General features: G+C 29.8%; 1 protein-coding gene across 1 annotated transcript in view; it reads right to left on the bottom strand.

The window, feature by feature from the left end:
• Positions 1-374: 374 nt before the first annotated feature.
• The window catches only part of LOC135931148 (Golgi phosphoprotein 3-like), a 36979-nt gene continuing 20161 nt past the window's right edge, over positions 375-17192 (bottom strand). Inside the window, exons 2-4 of the mRNA XM_065468052.1 lie at positions 10531-10777; positions 8692-8937; positions 375-1783 (exon numbers count right to left, since the gene is read on the bottom strand). Coding sequence (XP_065324124.1) covers positions 1452-1783; positions 8692-8937; positions 10531-10777 — 825 coding nt within the window. The 3' untranslated portion in view covers positions 375-1451. The remainder of the gene's footprint in view (positions 1784-8691; positions 8938-10530; positions 10778-17192) is intronic.

The following is a 17192-nucleotide window of genomic DNA, read 5'->3' as shown; positions in this document are numbered from 1 at the left end:
ACTTTTAATGAATAAAATTATGAGTTCAACGCAAAATAATTTTTTTTTTCAATAAATACGCGTTTTAAATGAGAATTTATTCGAAAGAACGATAAAAATAGAGGTACTGACATTTTTTTATACGGTGTTCGAATTGAATGAGAACGTGTTTTTAAACGATATATCTGTTCTAGCTAGATCCATTTAAAAAGTATCTATTAACAACTCTGATTCCAATGATCTTTTATTAATGATCCTTTTGAACAAATATCTTTAGGATATATAAAAAAAAATTTAAAAAACAAAAAAATTAATAAATCGAAATTACTATACCAAATTATTTTTAGGCTTATAACCACTATATACTCCTCGAGTAAAAATATAATCCATGAAGATATATTACCAATAATATTTATTTTGTAAGTCATAAAAATTACAGTTTATATTATAATCATAATATTATAAATTTGGGAATTATCGTGGGCAAATAAAATACTAAAAAAATATGATGGTATAAAAAAAGTAATTTCCCACGTGGAATAATTTATAATATGTTACATTTTGCAATACACCAAGACCCCGAAATAAATAATAAATCGACAAATGCCCGCCTCAACCCCCTTCTAAATATTCGAGATATTTATTTAAATAAAAAATGGAAAAAAATATAAACGCCAATGGTATAATGTGTAATAAGAAAGCGAGCATGGTGTGGTAATTATCTACTTATTGTGACGCTGTGTGACAATTGTCAAATTTGCGCGATTAATTTAAAAATGTCATTTTATAATTTACCCTTAAGTGGTCGTATAACAAATTTGTTTGGACAAATTGGAATGAAAATGTGACAGGTTAATCATTACAAGAAGTGATTCCTTCAATTACAATCATGCCTTTAAAAATAAACATTTTTAAAAAAATCAGCCGACATTTTTGATAATTGAGATGACGTGGAATGGAAATGTTTTTATATAGCCTCAATATAACATTAATTTGGTTTCTGTCAAGTTGATCTTATTTGAAAAGTTTTTAGGTAACGCTAAAAAAAACATTATAAATCAGCTTGCTTGCTCCATTACAAATTCTAAATATATAAAAAAAAAGTCAATTTGGAGCATTAAAGTTGGACTTTCATAAGATAAATAAATTATCTATCGAGAAAGAAATGAAAATGAAGTAGGTTTATATAAATAACAATATTTAGTTAGGAGGGGGGTTATGCGTAATATATCTTCGTACGCAGAATTTGAATGTCATTAGGAATTAATGGTAAAACATATATCAAGATATGAGAGAGGGTCAACATATGGTTACATAATTTCTTCATTACATAATAAATAACCCGATGGATTAAAAAAAAGTTTTCATGAAATTTCTTTATATAATATAGGAATAGAACTCTTAATATTACGAATTATATATTAATGACGTCATAATAAAACGCGTATATTTATAGCGGAGGTAAATGCTATCTATTTATTGAAGGCCGCGACTAAGGCCCACACCATGACATACCCGTTGAGGGCAACCTGCGCAAGGCTCACAATTTCTGTGGTATCTTTATCGGTAGGCGCGTTTGCGGAATAGGATGGTGAGCGGATAGATGCCACGACAGCTTCGGGATCGGTGTCGAGCAAGGTCTTTAGTCGGCGTGTAGCAAGTTCGTACTCATCGTCATCGGCTACACCAGTAAGTGCGTTGTCGAGCACATCCGCAAAATGGGCGAGCACTATGGTGGCAAGACTACGCGTGTATTTCAGGGCAGCCTCCCCTCGTCCGCCGGGGGGCGGGGAATTGGCAGTGTCTGCGTTAGTTCATTAAGTAATTCGTCAATATTTATATGATTACAGGAAATGAAACTATGCATTCTAGTTTTATTAATTCATAAGTAAAGTTTTATTATCTTTTCTTTCTTTCTCAATTTCCTTCTTTCTGTAAAACACTACTAAGAATCCTTATTTGTTGAACGAGTCATTTATTTATTTATTTATCTATACGAGGTTAAATTAAAGAATAATATAAGACTATTCTTTTACTAATAATACAATCCCTTCTTAAAATAACGAAGGTATAAAAAAAATTAATAAAAAATCAAATAATTTGAATTTTATTTCAAAAAATTCAAATATAAAATAAACCAAAAATTAGAAAAATGCCAAAAAAATAAGAAAAGTAAGAAAAAACTATGACACTGGCCTATCCTAAAAATAAACTAAGGTAGTGTGGGGGGGGGGTAAATAAAATATATAACTTTATTATTAAAAGATGCCTATATTTAAATAATAAGTTTTTCGTGTCCAGAGAAAGATTTTAAGGTGATTTTTGTGGGAGAGATTGGGTAATATGAATATTTTTATAGAATTTGGTTAAGATGCTAATCGAAAATCTATTATTATTGGATATATATTTTCTTTTGTGTCCAAGATGATCGTTATTTTAGGGGTATTGTCTTTGTTTATGCTAATCAGAGACTCTCAATAGCCGGGATGGGCTTAATATTATATTTTATAGCGGGTCGATACTGCGTTTTTTAAAATTCATTTAATGAATTTGGGTCTGGCGTTGGCGTAAAATTTTTTGATTTTAAATTTACAGTGAAAAAACAAAAAAATTTAAACAAAGCATATTTTTTATTATTCAATTAGATAGATATAATGGAAAAAAAAGAAGGGGGTAAAATAATTTATTTATACAAATAACCTGTATTGTTTTTTAAATATATTTTACGATAATAAAAATTAAATTAAAATTGCTTTTGTAACACATAAATTTCTCTGAGAATTCTCTAGAAAGATTTTTAATTAAATTTTTTTTACCAAATATTTTTTGTAAAAAACTCTTTCGGAATTTTACGAATAAAAAAATCTTTAAATATTAATATTTTTCTTAGATTCCTTTTCTTTTCTTTAAATTTAAATTAATTTTTATCAAGGGACATGGAACGGAAATTTTAATGACGTATAATAATACCAAGACTGATGCATTCATTAAAAGTATGCATCAGTGAAAACAGCTGCGGACGCTATTTTTATTACCCATATCATTATTAAAAATTTTAAACGAGAGGCAAATTTAATATTAGTTTTTAACATGAGAATAATTACTATACGGGTTAACAAAATGGCGGTCCCAGCTGATTCGCATTCAACGACGCCTTCAAATGCATTATTATGAATGCATCGTCGGTTTCGGTATAGGTATACGTAATTAATAAATTTATAGCGAGGGGAAAACGCGTGTTCGTAACTTTGCCGAAATGTTCCTAAAAATGTATATAAATTTCTAATTTATTTCTATAATTAAAATTAAAAAAAATTTTTGAGCCATCTAACAGTTAAGTGTATGAAGTTCCCTTATAATTTTTTTTAAAATAATAAATTAATCATATTAAACTACACGACTACGAGCAAAGTAATAACAACGGCGACCTTACCTAATTTTATTATTTTTTTCAAATTACTAATTTAATTTCCCTTATTTTAATAATACAGATTTAAAGATATAGCGTTAATTATAATTTTAACACTCTTTTAAATAGTATTTTCATCATTGCTTTGCTTTATTTTCATAACTGTACATTGAACATTAATGTACATTGAACATTATTATTTTAATAATACAGATTTAAAGATATAGCGTTAATTATAATTTTAACACTCTTTTAAATAGTATTTTCATCATTGCTTTGCTTTATTTTCATAACTGTACATTGAACATTAATGTACATTGAACATTATTATTTTAATAATACAGATTTAAAGATATAGCGTTAATTATAATTTTAACACTCTTTTAAATAGTATTTTCATCATTGCTTTGCTTTATTTTCATAACTGTACATTGAACATTAATTAGCGAACAAGTATAGTTAGATTAAAAAAATCAAAAAGAGGGTAAAACATTTTTAACAAATTTCAAAAAAATTCATTTTAACTGTTTATTTTTATCTACAAAATTAATTTTTTTTTTCTCTTATTAAATAAAATTTAAAAAGGATAAATTGACTTTTGATAATAATAATAAAAAAAAATCAACCATAACCAGGAAAGTGTTGAACGTTGTTTTTCGGCACTCAAATTTATACTAAAATACCATGAAAGAACATGTATAAAATGATAATCTTTTAGAAGATATATTATCGTTTCGATGTAATACTCTAGTCATGTTTTTAAAAAATATATTTATATGTTTTTCTAGGAACGTTCTGGAAGGGAACAATTTTTTTGCCCTTGTTCTGGGCCCCTTATTTATATCAGAAACCTGCAGGCCCGGCCCTAAGCCGGGATTTTTTCGAAATTTTTTGAAAAAGATACCAGGGCTGGGCCTAAAAATTTTTTGATATCGAAAAAAATATGATGTATATATATATATATATATATAGTTTATAATAATTTCGATAAAATATTAGGTAAATAAAAAAATAGTGTATAATGTTTAAGTATTATAAAATGATTCCTCATGTTCTTCGACTTGAAAATGATACCTTTTTACAATATAAAACGGTTAAAGATTATAACATAAATTAATTATTAGGAATTACCTAATTTAATCGGCATCCTGCGATAACCTAACTCCAGATATTGTGGCATATATTTGTAAAAGTTCGTAAAATCATATGGAAGGAATCCAAGAAAAAGCTCAATAATATTGGTAATAGTTTCATCCCGCGAATTAGGTCGAGGAGTGCTTGCCCAAAATTTATATTTGAATATACAAAAAAAAATCTATAAAATTAAGCTGGGGGTGAATATGGCGGTAGGAACTCAATCCTATCTTTGTAGGCATCATGGGATTTATGAATAGATGCAACATCCATTACAATAATCGCATCCGATGGCAAAATATCAACAAGTTTTCTAATGTAATCTCGGAATAATATACCATTGTCTATAATTTTACAATGAATTAGTCCTATTCCAATTGTGCAAAGAATACGAACATTTTTACCCTTCGGTCTTTATAGTCGAGAGAACATTTTATGGGGTCCAGGCATAAACTGGTACCATTCCCGTTTCGTCTAAGAAAAATAGCTTTTCTTTTGGGACAATTTAAAACTTCCAAGCAGTAAATTTGACGAATATTCATAGCACCAGCCCTATTTCTTCTGTCAGCTTCTGTTTTTCGAGCGGCCAATTTTTTATATAGTTTCTTATCGTTGCCTTTTTTGGGGAATTACCAGGTGCTAAATTTTCGATAATATCTCGTATCGTAAAGGTATTATTTGTCATTAATAAGTTCGTGATATTTCTTACGATGACAGATGATTTTTTTTTTCCTTTTGAATAGTGTATTCTCCATTTATTTCTGGAAATGTATCTCGTCTATATTTATTAACCAACGCTGTAGACATTCCAATATATATAACAATGCCTTAATTCATTTGCGAGCGCGTTAAAATTTTAAAATCTTGATTTTACTGGGAATGTATTCCAGCATGCTTAGAATACCTGCCGGTAATTTTCGAGCCATTTATAATTTATACAAAAAATCTATGGAAAAAGGAATATAAATTATAGTAAATTCAAAAGTTAATGACAAAATTATCTGGAATTCATGAAATAGTATTCCAAACATTATGCAATACATTTCCGGTAAAACCAGGCCTGAAATTTTTTTTAAAAAAGTCCGGGTTGGGACAAGCAAATTAGAGATCTGCAAAGTTAGACCCAGCCCGTACCCGCCCCGAACATTTGAAATAATCGGGTTGGGGTCGGACGGGCTTGAAAAATTAGGGCCGATGCAGATCACTAATGCAAATAGTACCTCTTTTACTAAAAGGCCTTTCATAGCGTTCGTTACAAAGATGAGAAAATTTTTGTTTTAGCAACATTTTTGTTTTTATTTAACTTATCCCAATTTTAAAAAATCGTATTTTTCGAAAAAAGATCAATTTTTGCACTTTTCACCCACTAGCAATGTTGGGATGTAAAATTTGAATGCCGATATTGGATTGAGCTCGCCCACTCTCTGGGAGATAAAACGCTAACGCTGATGATCTCTCTAGGTTAACGCTAACGATCACGGAAAATTTAGATAATAAAAATACAGATACAGAAATATATGATCTAACGAATAGCAAAGTTTTTAAATAAAAATATCGAAAACTTTTCAGTAAAAGACCCGTCACTTATAAAGATAAAACAAATTGGCCCAAAAAAAATTTAAAAAGATGATATTGTGATACTGCCATCAAAGACACGAACTAAATGGATGAGAATACAAAATTGTTTCAAGTCCAAAAAATCTCCCCCACAGATCTCATGAAGAACTCTAAATATATGCGATATTTAGCGCTAGTTAAAATGTAGGAAACAGATTGTGGTGTTCAGAAATTCACAAACGTGATGTATAATGAAAATAAACCTCATATTCCATTTACTATGGCCCATATCAACGAAAGCAAAAGAAAAGTTACACATGATCTAGTAGGCATTCCTAAATACAAATATCGTAGCCGATGGGTTTAACGAAGGTAGAACCATTATTTACATTATAATTCATTCACAATAAGTATCAGTTTTCATTGACATTTTATTCAGTATAATTTAACCACAAGGTGCAACTTAATTACAAATAGCAATATATAATTACACGTTAATGGATGAGTGTGTACATAATACATTAGGAAGTTAAACAACACCTATTATATTAATCGTATATATATATATAATCATATCTAACTGGCAAATATAATATATAATATGATAAAATATTACAATAGATTACTTCTTTACTACATTTCCACCTACGTTAATTGAGAGATGTCTATATCTCTTCATCTTTCGTGTCGGGGGCTTATGTGTCCGCCCTCGTCTTGGGGTCTCACACTCTCTATGATCGCTGTCAACGATCACGCGCTCCGTCGTATCTGATATCAAACGGTCCCTTAGATGGTCAGCATGTTTTCGTATTCCACGATCTGGGGTCTTGTCTACATAGGAATATATTCCCTTTCTATCCTGAATCACCCCTTCTCTCCATGGAAACACTACATCGGGGACAAATCTATTTTTCGGTTGTATTGTTGGTGGCCGAAATGCGAAGAGGACATAGAACGGTATATAAAGCTGTGTGTTGGATGTCAGAATAATCGACCGAACATATTGGAGTTACCACATACTCATGGAATTGTACCAAAGAGCCATAGATTTTGCGGGACCGGTTGACTCTTTATATTGGCTAGTGGGAGTAGATTCATACTCAAAATGGGCTGAGGTAGACCTGAGAAGACACATCGGCGAAGGAGATGATAACAAGATTAAAGAAGTGGTTTGCTACCTTTGGGGTACCTAAAAACATTGTAACGGGTAATGGACCTCAATTTATTTAAATAGAATTTAAGCGATTTTGTGAAGAAAACAATATTTGCCACATTCGCTCAACGCCGTACCACCCGAAGACAAATGGGCAGGCGGAACGAACCATTCGAACCTTAAAAGGGGTATTATGCCAGTCGAGAATCAATTAATGACCCGCAAGAGGCGATGACTCAAACGATAGCAGCGTATAGGCTGGGGGAACATAGTTCGACGGGTAGGTCGCCACCGAAGATTATGTTCGGTCGTCATATAAGAACTAATCTAGACTGGGCTAGACCAGAGGTGGGTAGGGAGATTGATAAAGCCAATGATAAACAAAATCAAGGACGTGATACACATTCCAATTTTAGGGAATTTGACGTTGGTCAGCATGTGTGGGTAAGGAATGAAACCAGTAAGGGTTGGAGAGAAGATATAAAGGGATTATATTCCTATGTAGTCAAGACCCCAGATCGTGTAATACGAAAACATGCTGACCAGCTAAGGGACCGTTTAATATCAGATACGACGGAGCGCGTTATCGCTGACAGCGATCAGAGAGAGTGTGAGACCCCAAGGCGAGGGCGGACACATAAGCCCCCGAAACGAATGATTGAAGAGATATAGACATCTCTCAATTAACGTAGGGGGAAATGTAGTAAATAAGTAATCTATTGTAATATTTTATCATATTTGCCAATTAGATATGATTATATATATATATATTTACGATTAATATAATAGGTGTTGTTTAACTTCCTAATGTATTATGTACACACTCATCCATTAGCGTGTAATTATATATCGCCATTTGTAATTAAGTTGCACATTATGGTTAAATTATACTGAATAAAATGTCAATGAAAACTGATTACTTCTTTACTACAATGGGTCTAGGTAATATCGTTCCCATCCATGTATAATCACATTAGTCAACTTTAGTAAGCAATGATGATTACCAATAAAGTTGAGAATTTAAAGAATACTGTCATAAAACCTGGCCGTAAAATTAAACTAAAAAAGCCTGGAATTCGATTTTTATGAAAAGAATTGTAATAATTTACATTGAAATTTATAATAAATGGATGTTAATTGAACAAAACAGCTCGTTCGACTGAGATATTTAAGTAGCGTTCGTTGAGTTCGTGCCCCCACGTTTGGCACACCACATGTCAACAATTTATCCAAATATACAAATGTTAACATAAAGAATAATAGTCTAAATAAAGGTAAAAGTGAATGGATAAAGTTAACAAGTTATAAAGATCTGTAACGAAGATGCGGAAAGAATTACCGGAAATATAAAAACAAGAATAGAATGTAGCGTGAATAAGCGAAAATAAATTGAAAATAAGAAAAAGGATCCCAAACGATGCATTTATCTTGATATATAAATAATTATTTAAATCAGAACCTGCGTTGAGGAGGGCGGAGATGGGTGAAGACCCTGTAGGAGTCCAGTCGGCCAGAAGGGCATTCCTAACCCTCGAGACCAGCTTGAGCTTGGCTTGGGGGTCCACCAGCGGATGGGTAGTCATGTCGAACACAACAAAATTTTGCTTTTCGGTAGATAAAACTCCCTTTTCGGCTAGATTCTTCGCGAGTCTCTCACGGACATTGCGGAGCTGGTAGCGGAGTTTAAGCGGATTCCAGGTCTCTCCTGTCAATCATAAAACTTATTTTGTATTACCTATCTACAGTCTCAAAATTTCTTAATTTTTTTTTCCTCATCTTCTACTCCGTTTTTCTTTTGTAATGAATAAAGTTTGATTTATTTTTAAGAACGAAAATAAAAATCAAAATTTATATCGTTTTTTAAAAATATTTGCTACCGATGGACATTAACTCCCTTTATTTTTAATAAGTACAATATTTTACAAAATTTTATAATGTAATATTCTTCTGGCACATAGCGGAATATATTTCCGGAAAAGAGAGATTTTTAAAATGTAAATGGGCTGAATGAATAAATTGGTTGAAAATAGTATATACGATCATTTATGGAGGGAATTTTACATTTAAAAATAATGTGATTTTGACAAAAATCTATTCCAGTTATGTGAAGATCACCTACCCTATGAATTTTGGAAACCTTGGTTATCTATTGAGACAACCATTTTTGACCAAAATATTACAGCCGTTAAATAAGGCAATATCAGTAGATTATTCTATAAATTTTCTTTTCTATCTGGTCGGCAGTCAGCTAATACAATATTCATTTAATCTAGTTAAGAAAGCAGTAAATGACTGCATGTGATTTTTCAGAGAATTATAGCTTTGTTAAGGATGCAACACAAAGTTACCGGACCAACGCATAGACAACAATTCATCCCTTTATTGTATAGGATAAAGATGACTGTCATTTGTTACGCTAGCTTGCTTACATACTATTGCAGTGCACCTTTGTTTAGACTTAGCTTATAAATTTATTCTAAAAAATTCAACGCGACACCAGTGTCATTATTCAGCCTATGCTCGTGGGGAAAAAAATGCACATGATGATATTAGAGGCACAGTGAAAAGGCTAACGGCGAGAGGCAGTTTACAGGCCATCATGCTAATCAAACAAATAACATCACCAATTGAGCTGTTGAATATGCAAAACATAATACAATAAACTGTATTTGAATTCATGACACAAGGTGATTATGTATGATGCAAAAGAAGTTATTTTGAAGGCAAGCAAAAAATACATAATCACGATATTAAATGAGATATTATTGAACAGTGATTTTAAATTTGGGAAATCAATATATAATGAATAATATATTTAACATATCTTAAAATATATTGATAGTTACTAAGTTACTTTTGTCGTTAAATTTCGATAAATTAAACTAATTGGTAATTCGTTAAAATTTTCCTTACAAAATTCTACATTTTTTGCTTTATTTTCAAAACTCGTTACAAAAATTGTAATAAATCTTTAATTTAATTTTAAATCTTTAAAATTATAATTAATTCAAGATTATATCTAAAATATCAATGGTTATGATATATAAATCTAAGTTAGATATATATAACAGTTTTAAAATAGGGGGTGATCGATAAATGCCTCACTCAACCACTTGGGTTATTTTGTCCACCTTATCGTTTAAGGGTTTGAAATTTTAATATTATACTTAATTTATTTTTTCGATTACAATAAGAAGTATCTTTTTTTTCTACTTTAAATTTTTGAAAAAATCTGTGGATTCAAATAAAATCGGTTTTTATTCATCGACCTTAAGAAGCATAAAATAAGATGACTTACCGCTCAAAAATTCGATCCAGTTTTGTACGCCTTCGGGCGGAGTCGTATCGCGGATATGTCTGAGGGCCTCGTCAAGGAGGGCATCGCCAGTGGGGACGTCGGACAAGACGTTGACCTTACGGGTCAACAGGCTCTTCCGTCTCATGCCGGCTTCAGCCAGCTTGATTCGTCCTCGAAGGGTTAATTCTATCAAGATGCATCCGCGCAGCGATGAACTTATGCAGTCATTCCAGAACGACGTGTAACCCTAATTTATTTTGATTAAATTTATAAGTAAAAATATGCTATTTTGTTCACCATGAAATCAATTTTAAATCAATAATTTTATTATTAAAGTTAAATTTGAATGATATTTCGTAAGAGATGTGTAGGAGTTAAAGCTTGATTGCATCGATGAAAGTTGAATATTACTTTCTTTTTTTTTTATTAGCATGTAAGGTGGTAAAAAAAAACTTTTGCAAATTCTTCCATCCATTAGGAGTTTTTAAATTGGGCTAATTCTTAACCGGTTGAGAAATTGCAATAGCTTATTTAAGTTTGAAAAAAATCAAAAATTTGTCATTTCTGTTAGTATCAAAAAACTATACGATAAATTTATTTTAGCAAACAATTGATAGTTAAATTTTTTTTAAAAAAATAAGTATAATATATATCATCAACTCTTTGCTTGAAAAAAATATCAAATTACAACATATCATTATTTAATTTTTCAACAATACTGACCTGTTCCCTTGATCATTAGATTAGTCCTTTATTTGCAAGATAATATTAAACTGGAATTTTAAAAGACGATATTTTACAATCTTAGCCCATAATTCTTTTGTTAAAATTTGATTTATTTCGAGATATAAATAAAAAAAAACGATTTTTTTAATTTTTTAAAAAATTACGATTTTTGTCAACTTTTACAGCGAAATTATAACCCTAAATTTATCGCTGATTCCTTTTGAGTAATTCTATCGACTCTCTGAGTGGATTTAATAATGTGTAAAGTTGGTCAACTAGATCCCAATCGTTATAGAAAAGTTTCGAAGATTGTTTTCCTATTCTATTTAGCACATTATTTATAGGAATCTTGTTAACACTAAGAATAGTTTCTAGCAGAATTAATATGCTGTACCAGCGGGTAGGGCTATCTTATTTTAAGGTTTTCGTAACAATTGAATCTGTTGATTCAATGCAATCTATAATATCCTATTTTAGTTTTTTGGACCTTTTTTTTAAATATCATTTATAGAATAAATTACTTCTCCTATTTGGGATGACAAATGGACTGAAATAACGTGATTTTCGGTTAAATGGATGAAACTTGACATGAAAGTTAAATACATTTTATATTAATAAAAATTTTCAGGCTTCTAGGTTAAATGTATGCCGAGTTATGAACCTTTAAAATTTGATGGGAGCCTTTCCCTTTCAAACAATTTTTGGTCTAAAGAAATGATATATCATTTTGTCGGCCTCAAAATTCTCCATAAGAAAATGCAAAAATTGTTTCAAAAATATCTTTTAATGTCGTTGTATTTTCTGTTAAACGGGAACAATTTATTTTGAAACAATGAAAATTAACCAAATATGTTTCTTACCAATTTTATTATCTTGGAAATATATATTTTGTTTTCATCATAAAAAACTTTTTAAAAAAATTAAATACAAATATGAACAATATTGAATTAATGTCAATCACCCACCCTCACATCTGTTCAGGTTGTAGCTCGCCCGTTAACAAGAATGGAAGACATAGTTTACATTGTGGCTCCTGCAATGGTCGATTCATCCGACACAGGCCATGTAATTCAATCATCCAACATGCCTTGAAATCAGCACAAATCCCATCCATACTAGAACCCCATGGTCTTTTCAGATCTGATGGCAAAAGACCTGACGTCACTCAAATTCCGAGGAGAGGCCAATTATTGGTATGGGACTTTTCATGTATTGACCCCCTTGCCCCATCTAACCTAGCCCTCAATATCATTGACCACAAATAACAGCTTAAAACCTTGAAATATACAGAAATTAGTAATGACCATTGTTTCATTCCACTCAACCACACTTACCACGTTCGGCAAACTTGCCTTAGCTTTTTTCATAAATTTAGGATCTCAAATCAGCAAACAAACCTCGAGAGGGGTTTTTTTCTTCAGGCTTGCCATAGCAATCCTTAAAGCCAATAACATCAGCTTGAATGGTAGTCTACTAGCCAAAGAACTATCCTAGACCAGACCCTTTCTACTTTACTTTTTATACCATTCCCGGTCTTCGTTGTTATTTTTTAAATTTTTCGTTACATATTCCCTGTCCCATTTTAATTTAGACTTTATTTATATTTGAAAAAACTCGGAGAAATTTTTAAAAATTTTTTGGAGTTTGACTCTAAATGCTGAGGTAAAAAAATTTTGCTTAATTGATGTGAGATTCATTTTCTTATGATTTGAATTACTTATAAAAATTAAATTAGATATATTTTCAATAATAAATGAATGTACATTAATAGTTGTATTTTCTTTCATCTCATAATTAGTGTTGTTATTTAGTCTTAAATTATCGACTAAATTAGTCTATTAGTCGACTAAAACGACTATTTCAGGCGACTAAGTTGATCCATTGAGTCGGCATACCTAACCCATTTAGTCAACTTGCTTAATCGACTAAATCAAATTTTTGAGCCGATCCGACCTGGTTACTAAATAGTTGGGGTTAGTGTTGTTAATTAGTTTAGTTCTTCCGACTACTTGAGATATCGGAGAAGATAAACCATGGAAAAGTTACAAATCTTATATTCGTTATTTTTAATAATTTTTTGGGTCAAATTGGCAAAAATATACATAACTTCAGTGAAGATGTACCCTGGATAAGTGACAATTGTCATAATAGTTATTTTTAAAGTTTTTTTAAATTTTTTGAAGCAACGGGTAAAATAATAAATTGTAAACATTAAACTAAAATTTAAATGAGGATGTACCATAAAAAAGCGACAATTGTCATAATATTAATTTTTCAACTTTTTTGAATATTTTCAAAGCAAACTGGTAAAAATATATATTGTAAACAATTAAAATTTCAGTTAAGATGTACCAAAGGAAAGTGACAATTGTCATAATCGTTATTTTAGAACTTTTTTGAATTTTTTCAAAGCAAATAGGTAATAATATTTATTGTAAACATGTTAGGTTAAAATTTCAGTGAAGGTGTACCATAAAAAAGTGACAATTGTCATATGATCGTTATTTTTGATCTAAAATTTTTTTTGTAAATCAAATAATTAAAAATATATATTTGTAAGCATGTTAAATTAAAATTTAAATGAGGATGTACCATAGAAAAGTGACAATTGTCATAATCGTTTTTTTTAAAGCTTTTTCGAATATTTCGCTGAAACGAGCTGGCTTTTAGCCTATGCCCATCCATCTAATTGGGCGGACTAGCTAAATAATATTTAGGAGTGCGAGCAGACCGGTTAAAATTCTTTAACTTTTATTTGTTATTTAAAATTTATATAGGTAAACATTAAAAAACATGTGCTTTATAAAAAATTTTAATACCAAAGTAACGATAACTGTTGTGGATGTTATCGTTGGGAAAAGATAATGAGATTAAAAAAACTTGTTAGATTTGATTTGCATGGAAAAATATAACATCGACGTAAATAAAAATATCATTTTACCCGTTTTCCAAAAAGCAAAAAAAAATTCAATTATTGAATTTTATATGCAATGCTTGAAATAGGTGGCATCCACTTGATTAAATCACAACAGAAGATGCAAACTTTTTATTTGAAGAAATCGATAATGATTCTTTTTTTTTAACTTTTTATCAGGAACATAAAAGTTTAAAATAAATAAAACCTCATTCAAAACTTAGAAGAAAAAACCTTATAAAAAACTTTAAAAGTGATTATGATATGATCTGTCACCTATCTGAATTACTTTCTAACCCTAACCCTAGAATATTATGATTGCAACTTGTAAGTTTTTTTAACCATGTAATGCTAATTCATTTTTTTTGTTCTTAATCTGGTATTTCTTTCCAAGTGAAAATTTTGGAATAACTAAAACTATGATATGATGACAATGACTTAATTGAATAATAACCAGTAAACCATACCTTAAATTTACGAAAAAAGAATACCAATTATATATAATCTAATATTAATTTTAAAAAAGCTACTCTGTAATAGTTTTTTTTTTTTGAAAAAATTTAATTTAAAAAATTTTATATTTTAAAATTTTCATATATTTTTCCTTATACTATTTTGGTAATTCATATTTGTTTGCCTTTTGTAATCAAATAAATTCGATAACCATAATTTTTGACCTTTAATAATGTTAGATCTTATATATGTGTCGTATGGGGTTTCGGAATCTCTTGATTTTATACCCTTTACCGAGAGTGATTTAAAAAATTTTAAAGTTCAGTTTAACCGGAAATGTATTGTATCATGGGTAGAGTACCCAAACTGTAAATTTCAAACAATTCAGCCATGAACTTTAGAACTACTTCTAATTTATATTAATTTTTATATGGATTTTTTTATATAAAAATACTAAAATGTCTATCGCTGAAATTGGCTGAAATTTATAGGCTAAATACTCTACACATGCTGGAATAGAATTCCTGTAAAATCAGATTTTTAAAATGCAAAGAATCTGCCTTAGTTAATGGTTTAAAATTGAGATTCCGAAACCCCATAATACGACATATGCATTAAAAAAAATTTGTTTGTTTGTTTGTTTAAATATGAATAATAGTAAAATATCTTGCGATTTTATCTGTTTATTATTTGTAAACAAGGGAGAAACAATTTGGTGAATAGAATTAGTTCAAATGGAAAGAGTTTTCCAAAGATTGTTGGTGACATGATTTGTAATCGGTGCGGTTACAAGGGTCATTATTCTAAAACCTGTATTGTAAAAGAACAGAATTTTATAATGGGTTTTCCCTTACAAAAATCTAGTGGAGAAAATTCCAACGTAAGGAAGATTTCAGGCCTACATGTAAATAACGTTGATTCGTTGCAATCGAATCTGGATGGGTCTCGTTTATGTTTTAAATGTAAAAAGACGGGACATATAGCTATAAATTGTGCTTTACACTTCTGATAGCAAATGTAATCATATAGTAGTTAAAATATAGAAAGATAAAAATTTTAAGATAGTATATTATAATAGTAAAATGAAATGTGATTCTCATAATTTTAATGGTTATAATGAAAATGTTTGTTATCATGAAGATAAAGTTAAAACGGTTGATTATAGTTATAATCTGAATAATAATAAAAAATACTGCTTTTAAATGGGAAAAATATCCTAAGAGCATTGTGAAATATACAAATAAAAAAATGTTGATAATTTTAAATGGGAAAAATATCCTCGGGATATTATTAAAAAATATAGTGATATTAGTAAAGAGCCTCGAAATTCCGAGTTGAATTTAGGCGGAAATTTAAATTCTAATGAGATTGATATTTCAGAGGGAATCGATAGCGATCAGCCCCTTAAAACTTGTGAAATTTTAAGGAGTGATAGAATAAATAGACCGAGTCAATGTCCTTAGGTTAAATTGAGAATTGACTGCAGGTATATTGATATGCTATTCGACACTGGTGCGAGCATTTCTATAATGTCTTGTGAAAATTTTTATAAATATTGGCCTAATGGCATAATTATAAATGAAAATATATGTTTAAAACAATTCGATGGTTCTGAAATTAAAGTTTTGGGTAAAACTCAATGGGATGTGGTTTTTAATGATACTACCATAAGTTTGGATTTATAAATAGTAGGAAAAGCCGTAGAAATTACCACAATTGGACCCTATAATAATTATTGGGATTTGTTTAATATTGATAACGATTTGGTTAGTGATAATGTTGAAAGAAAATTAATTGCGGATAGCATCCGAAGTGAACTTCAGAAAAAAGGGATGTCTAAATTATTGAACGATGAAAACAGGATTGTCATTAATTATAATTTTATTGGATCTCCCGAAAAGGTAGTGACAAAGTCTGATAATGCTGAAATAAATAGTGAAATTGATAAGGATCAATTGATGAAAATGTGAATCGATGGATTAGAAAAGATCGATCAGGCTATACCTATTTTGGTTAGAAAAAATGGTATAATTTTTGAAGAAAAATTAGGATGTTATAAATGATTATCAAGTAGACGTTAAACTTAAAGAGGGCTTTTCACCCATCTTTTTGGCTTGCCGAAGAGTTCCTTTTAAGTGGAAAAAGGAAATCGATGAAGAATTAGATCAGTGGGTTAAAGATGGCATCATTATTCCAGTGGAATCTATGACGGAGTACCTATAACATTATTAAATGAGTCTTAAGACCTACCAAATAATAAGATCATAACTATTGTCAAAATTGGATGTACAATATACATCTAGACATATAATATAACAAATATCATTAACCCTTAACAAAGTTTATTTTTAAATTATGGTACTGAATATTATTATTTTTTAAATTATAAAATTTTATAAAAATTTTATTTGCATTTGTTTACATATTTTTATATTATCGTTTATGATACTGATTTGATTTTTTTTTATGAATAAATTGGACGTTCACCATTGGAAGTTTATAGTTTGGACTTCGAGAAAAAATATATAATACGTAGAAAATAAAATATTACTGCTAGGAATTACTCAGT

Source organism: Gordionus sp. m RMFG-2023, chromosome 1 (genome assembly GCF_954871325.1).
Source record: "Gordionus sp. m RMFG-2023 chromosome 1, tfGorSpeb1-WG-v2, whole genome shotgun sequence".
Classification (NCBI taxonomy): Eukaryota; Metazoa; Nematomorpha; class Gordioida; order Chordodea; family Parachordodidae; genus Gordionus; species Gordionus sp. m RMFG-2023.
Note: the sequence above shows the minus strand (reverse complement) of the source record. Positions and strands in the feature narration are given on the sequence as shown.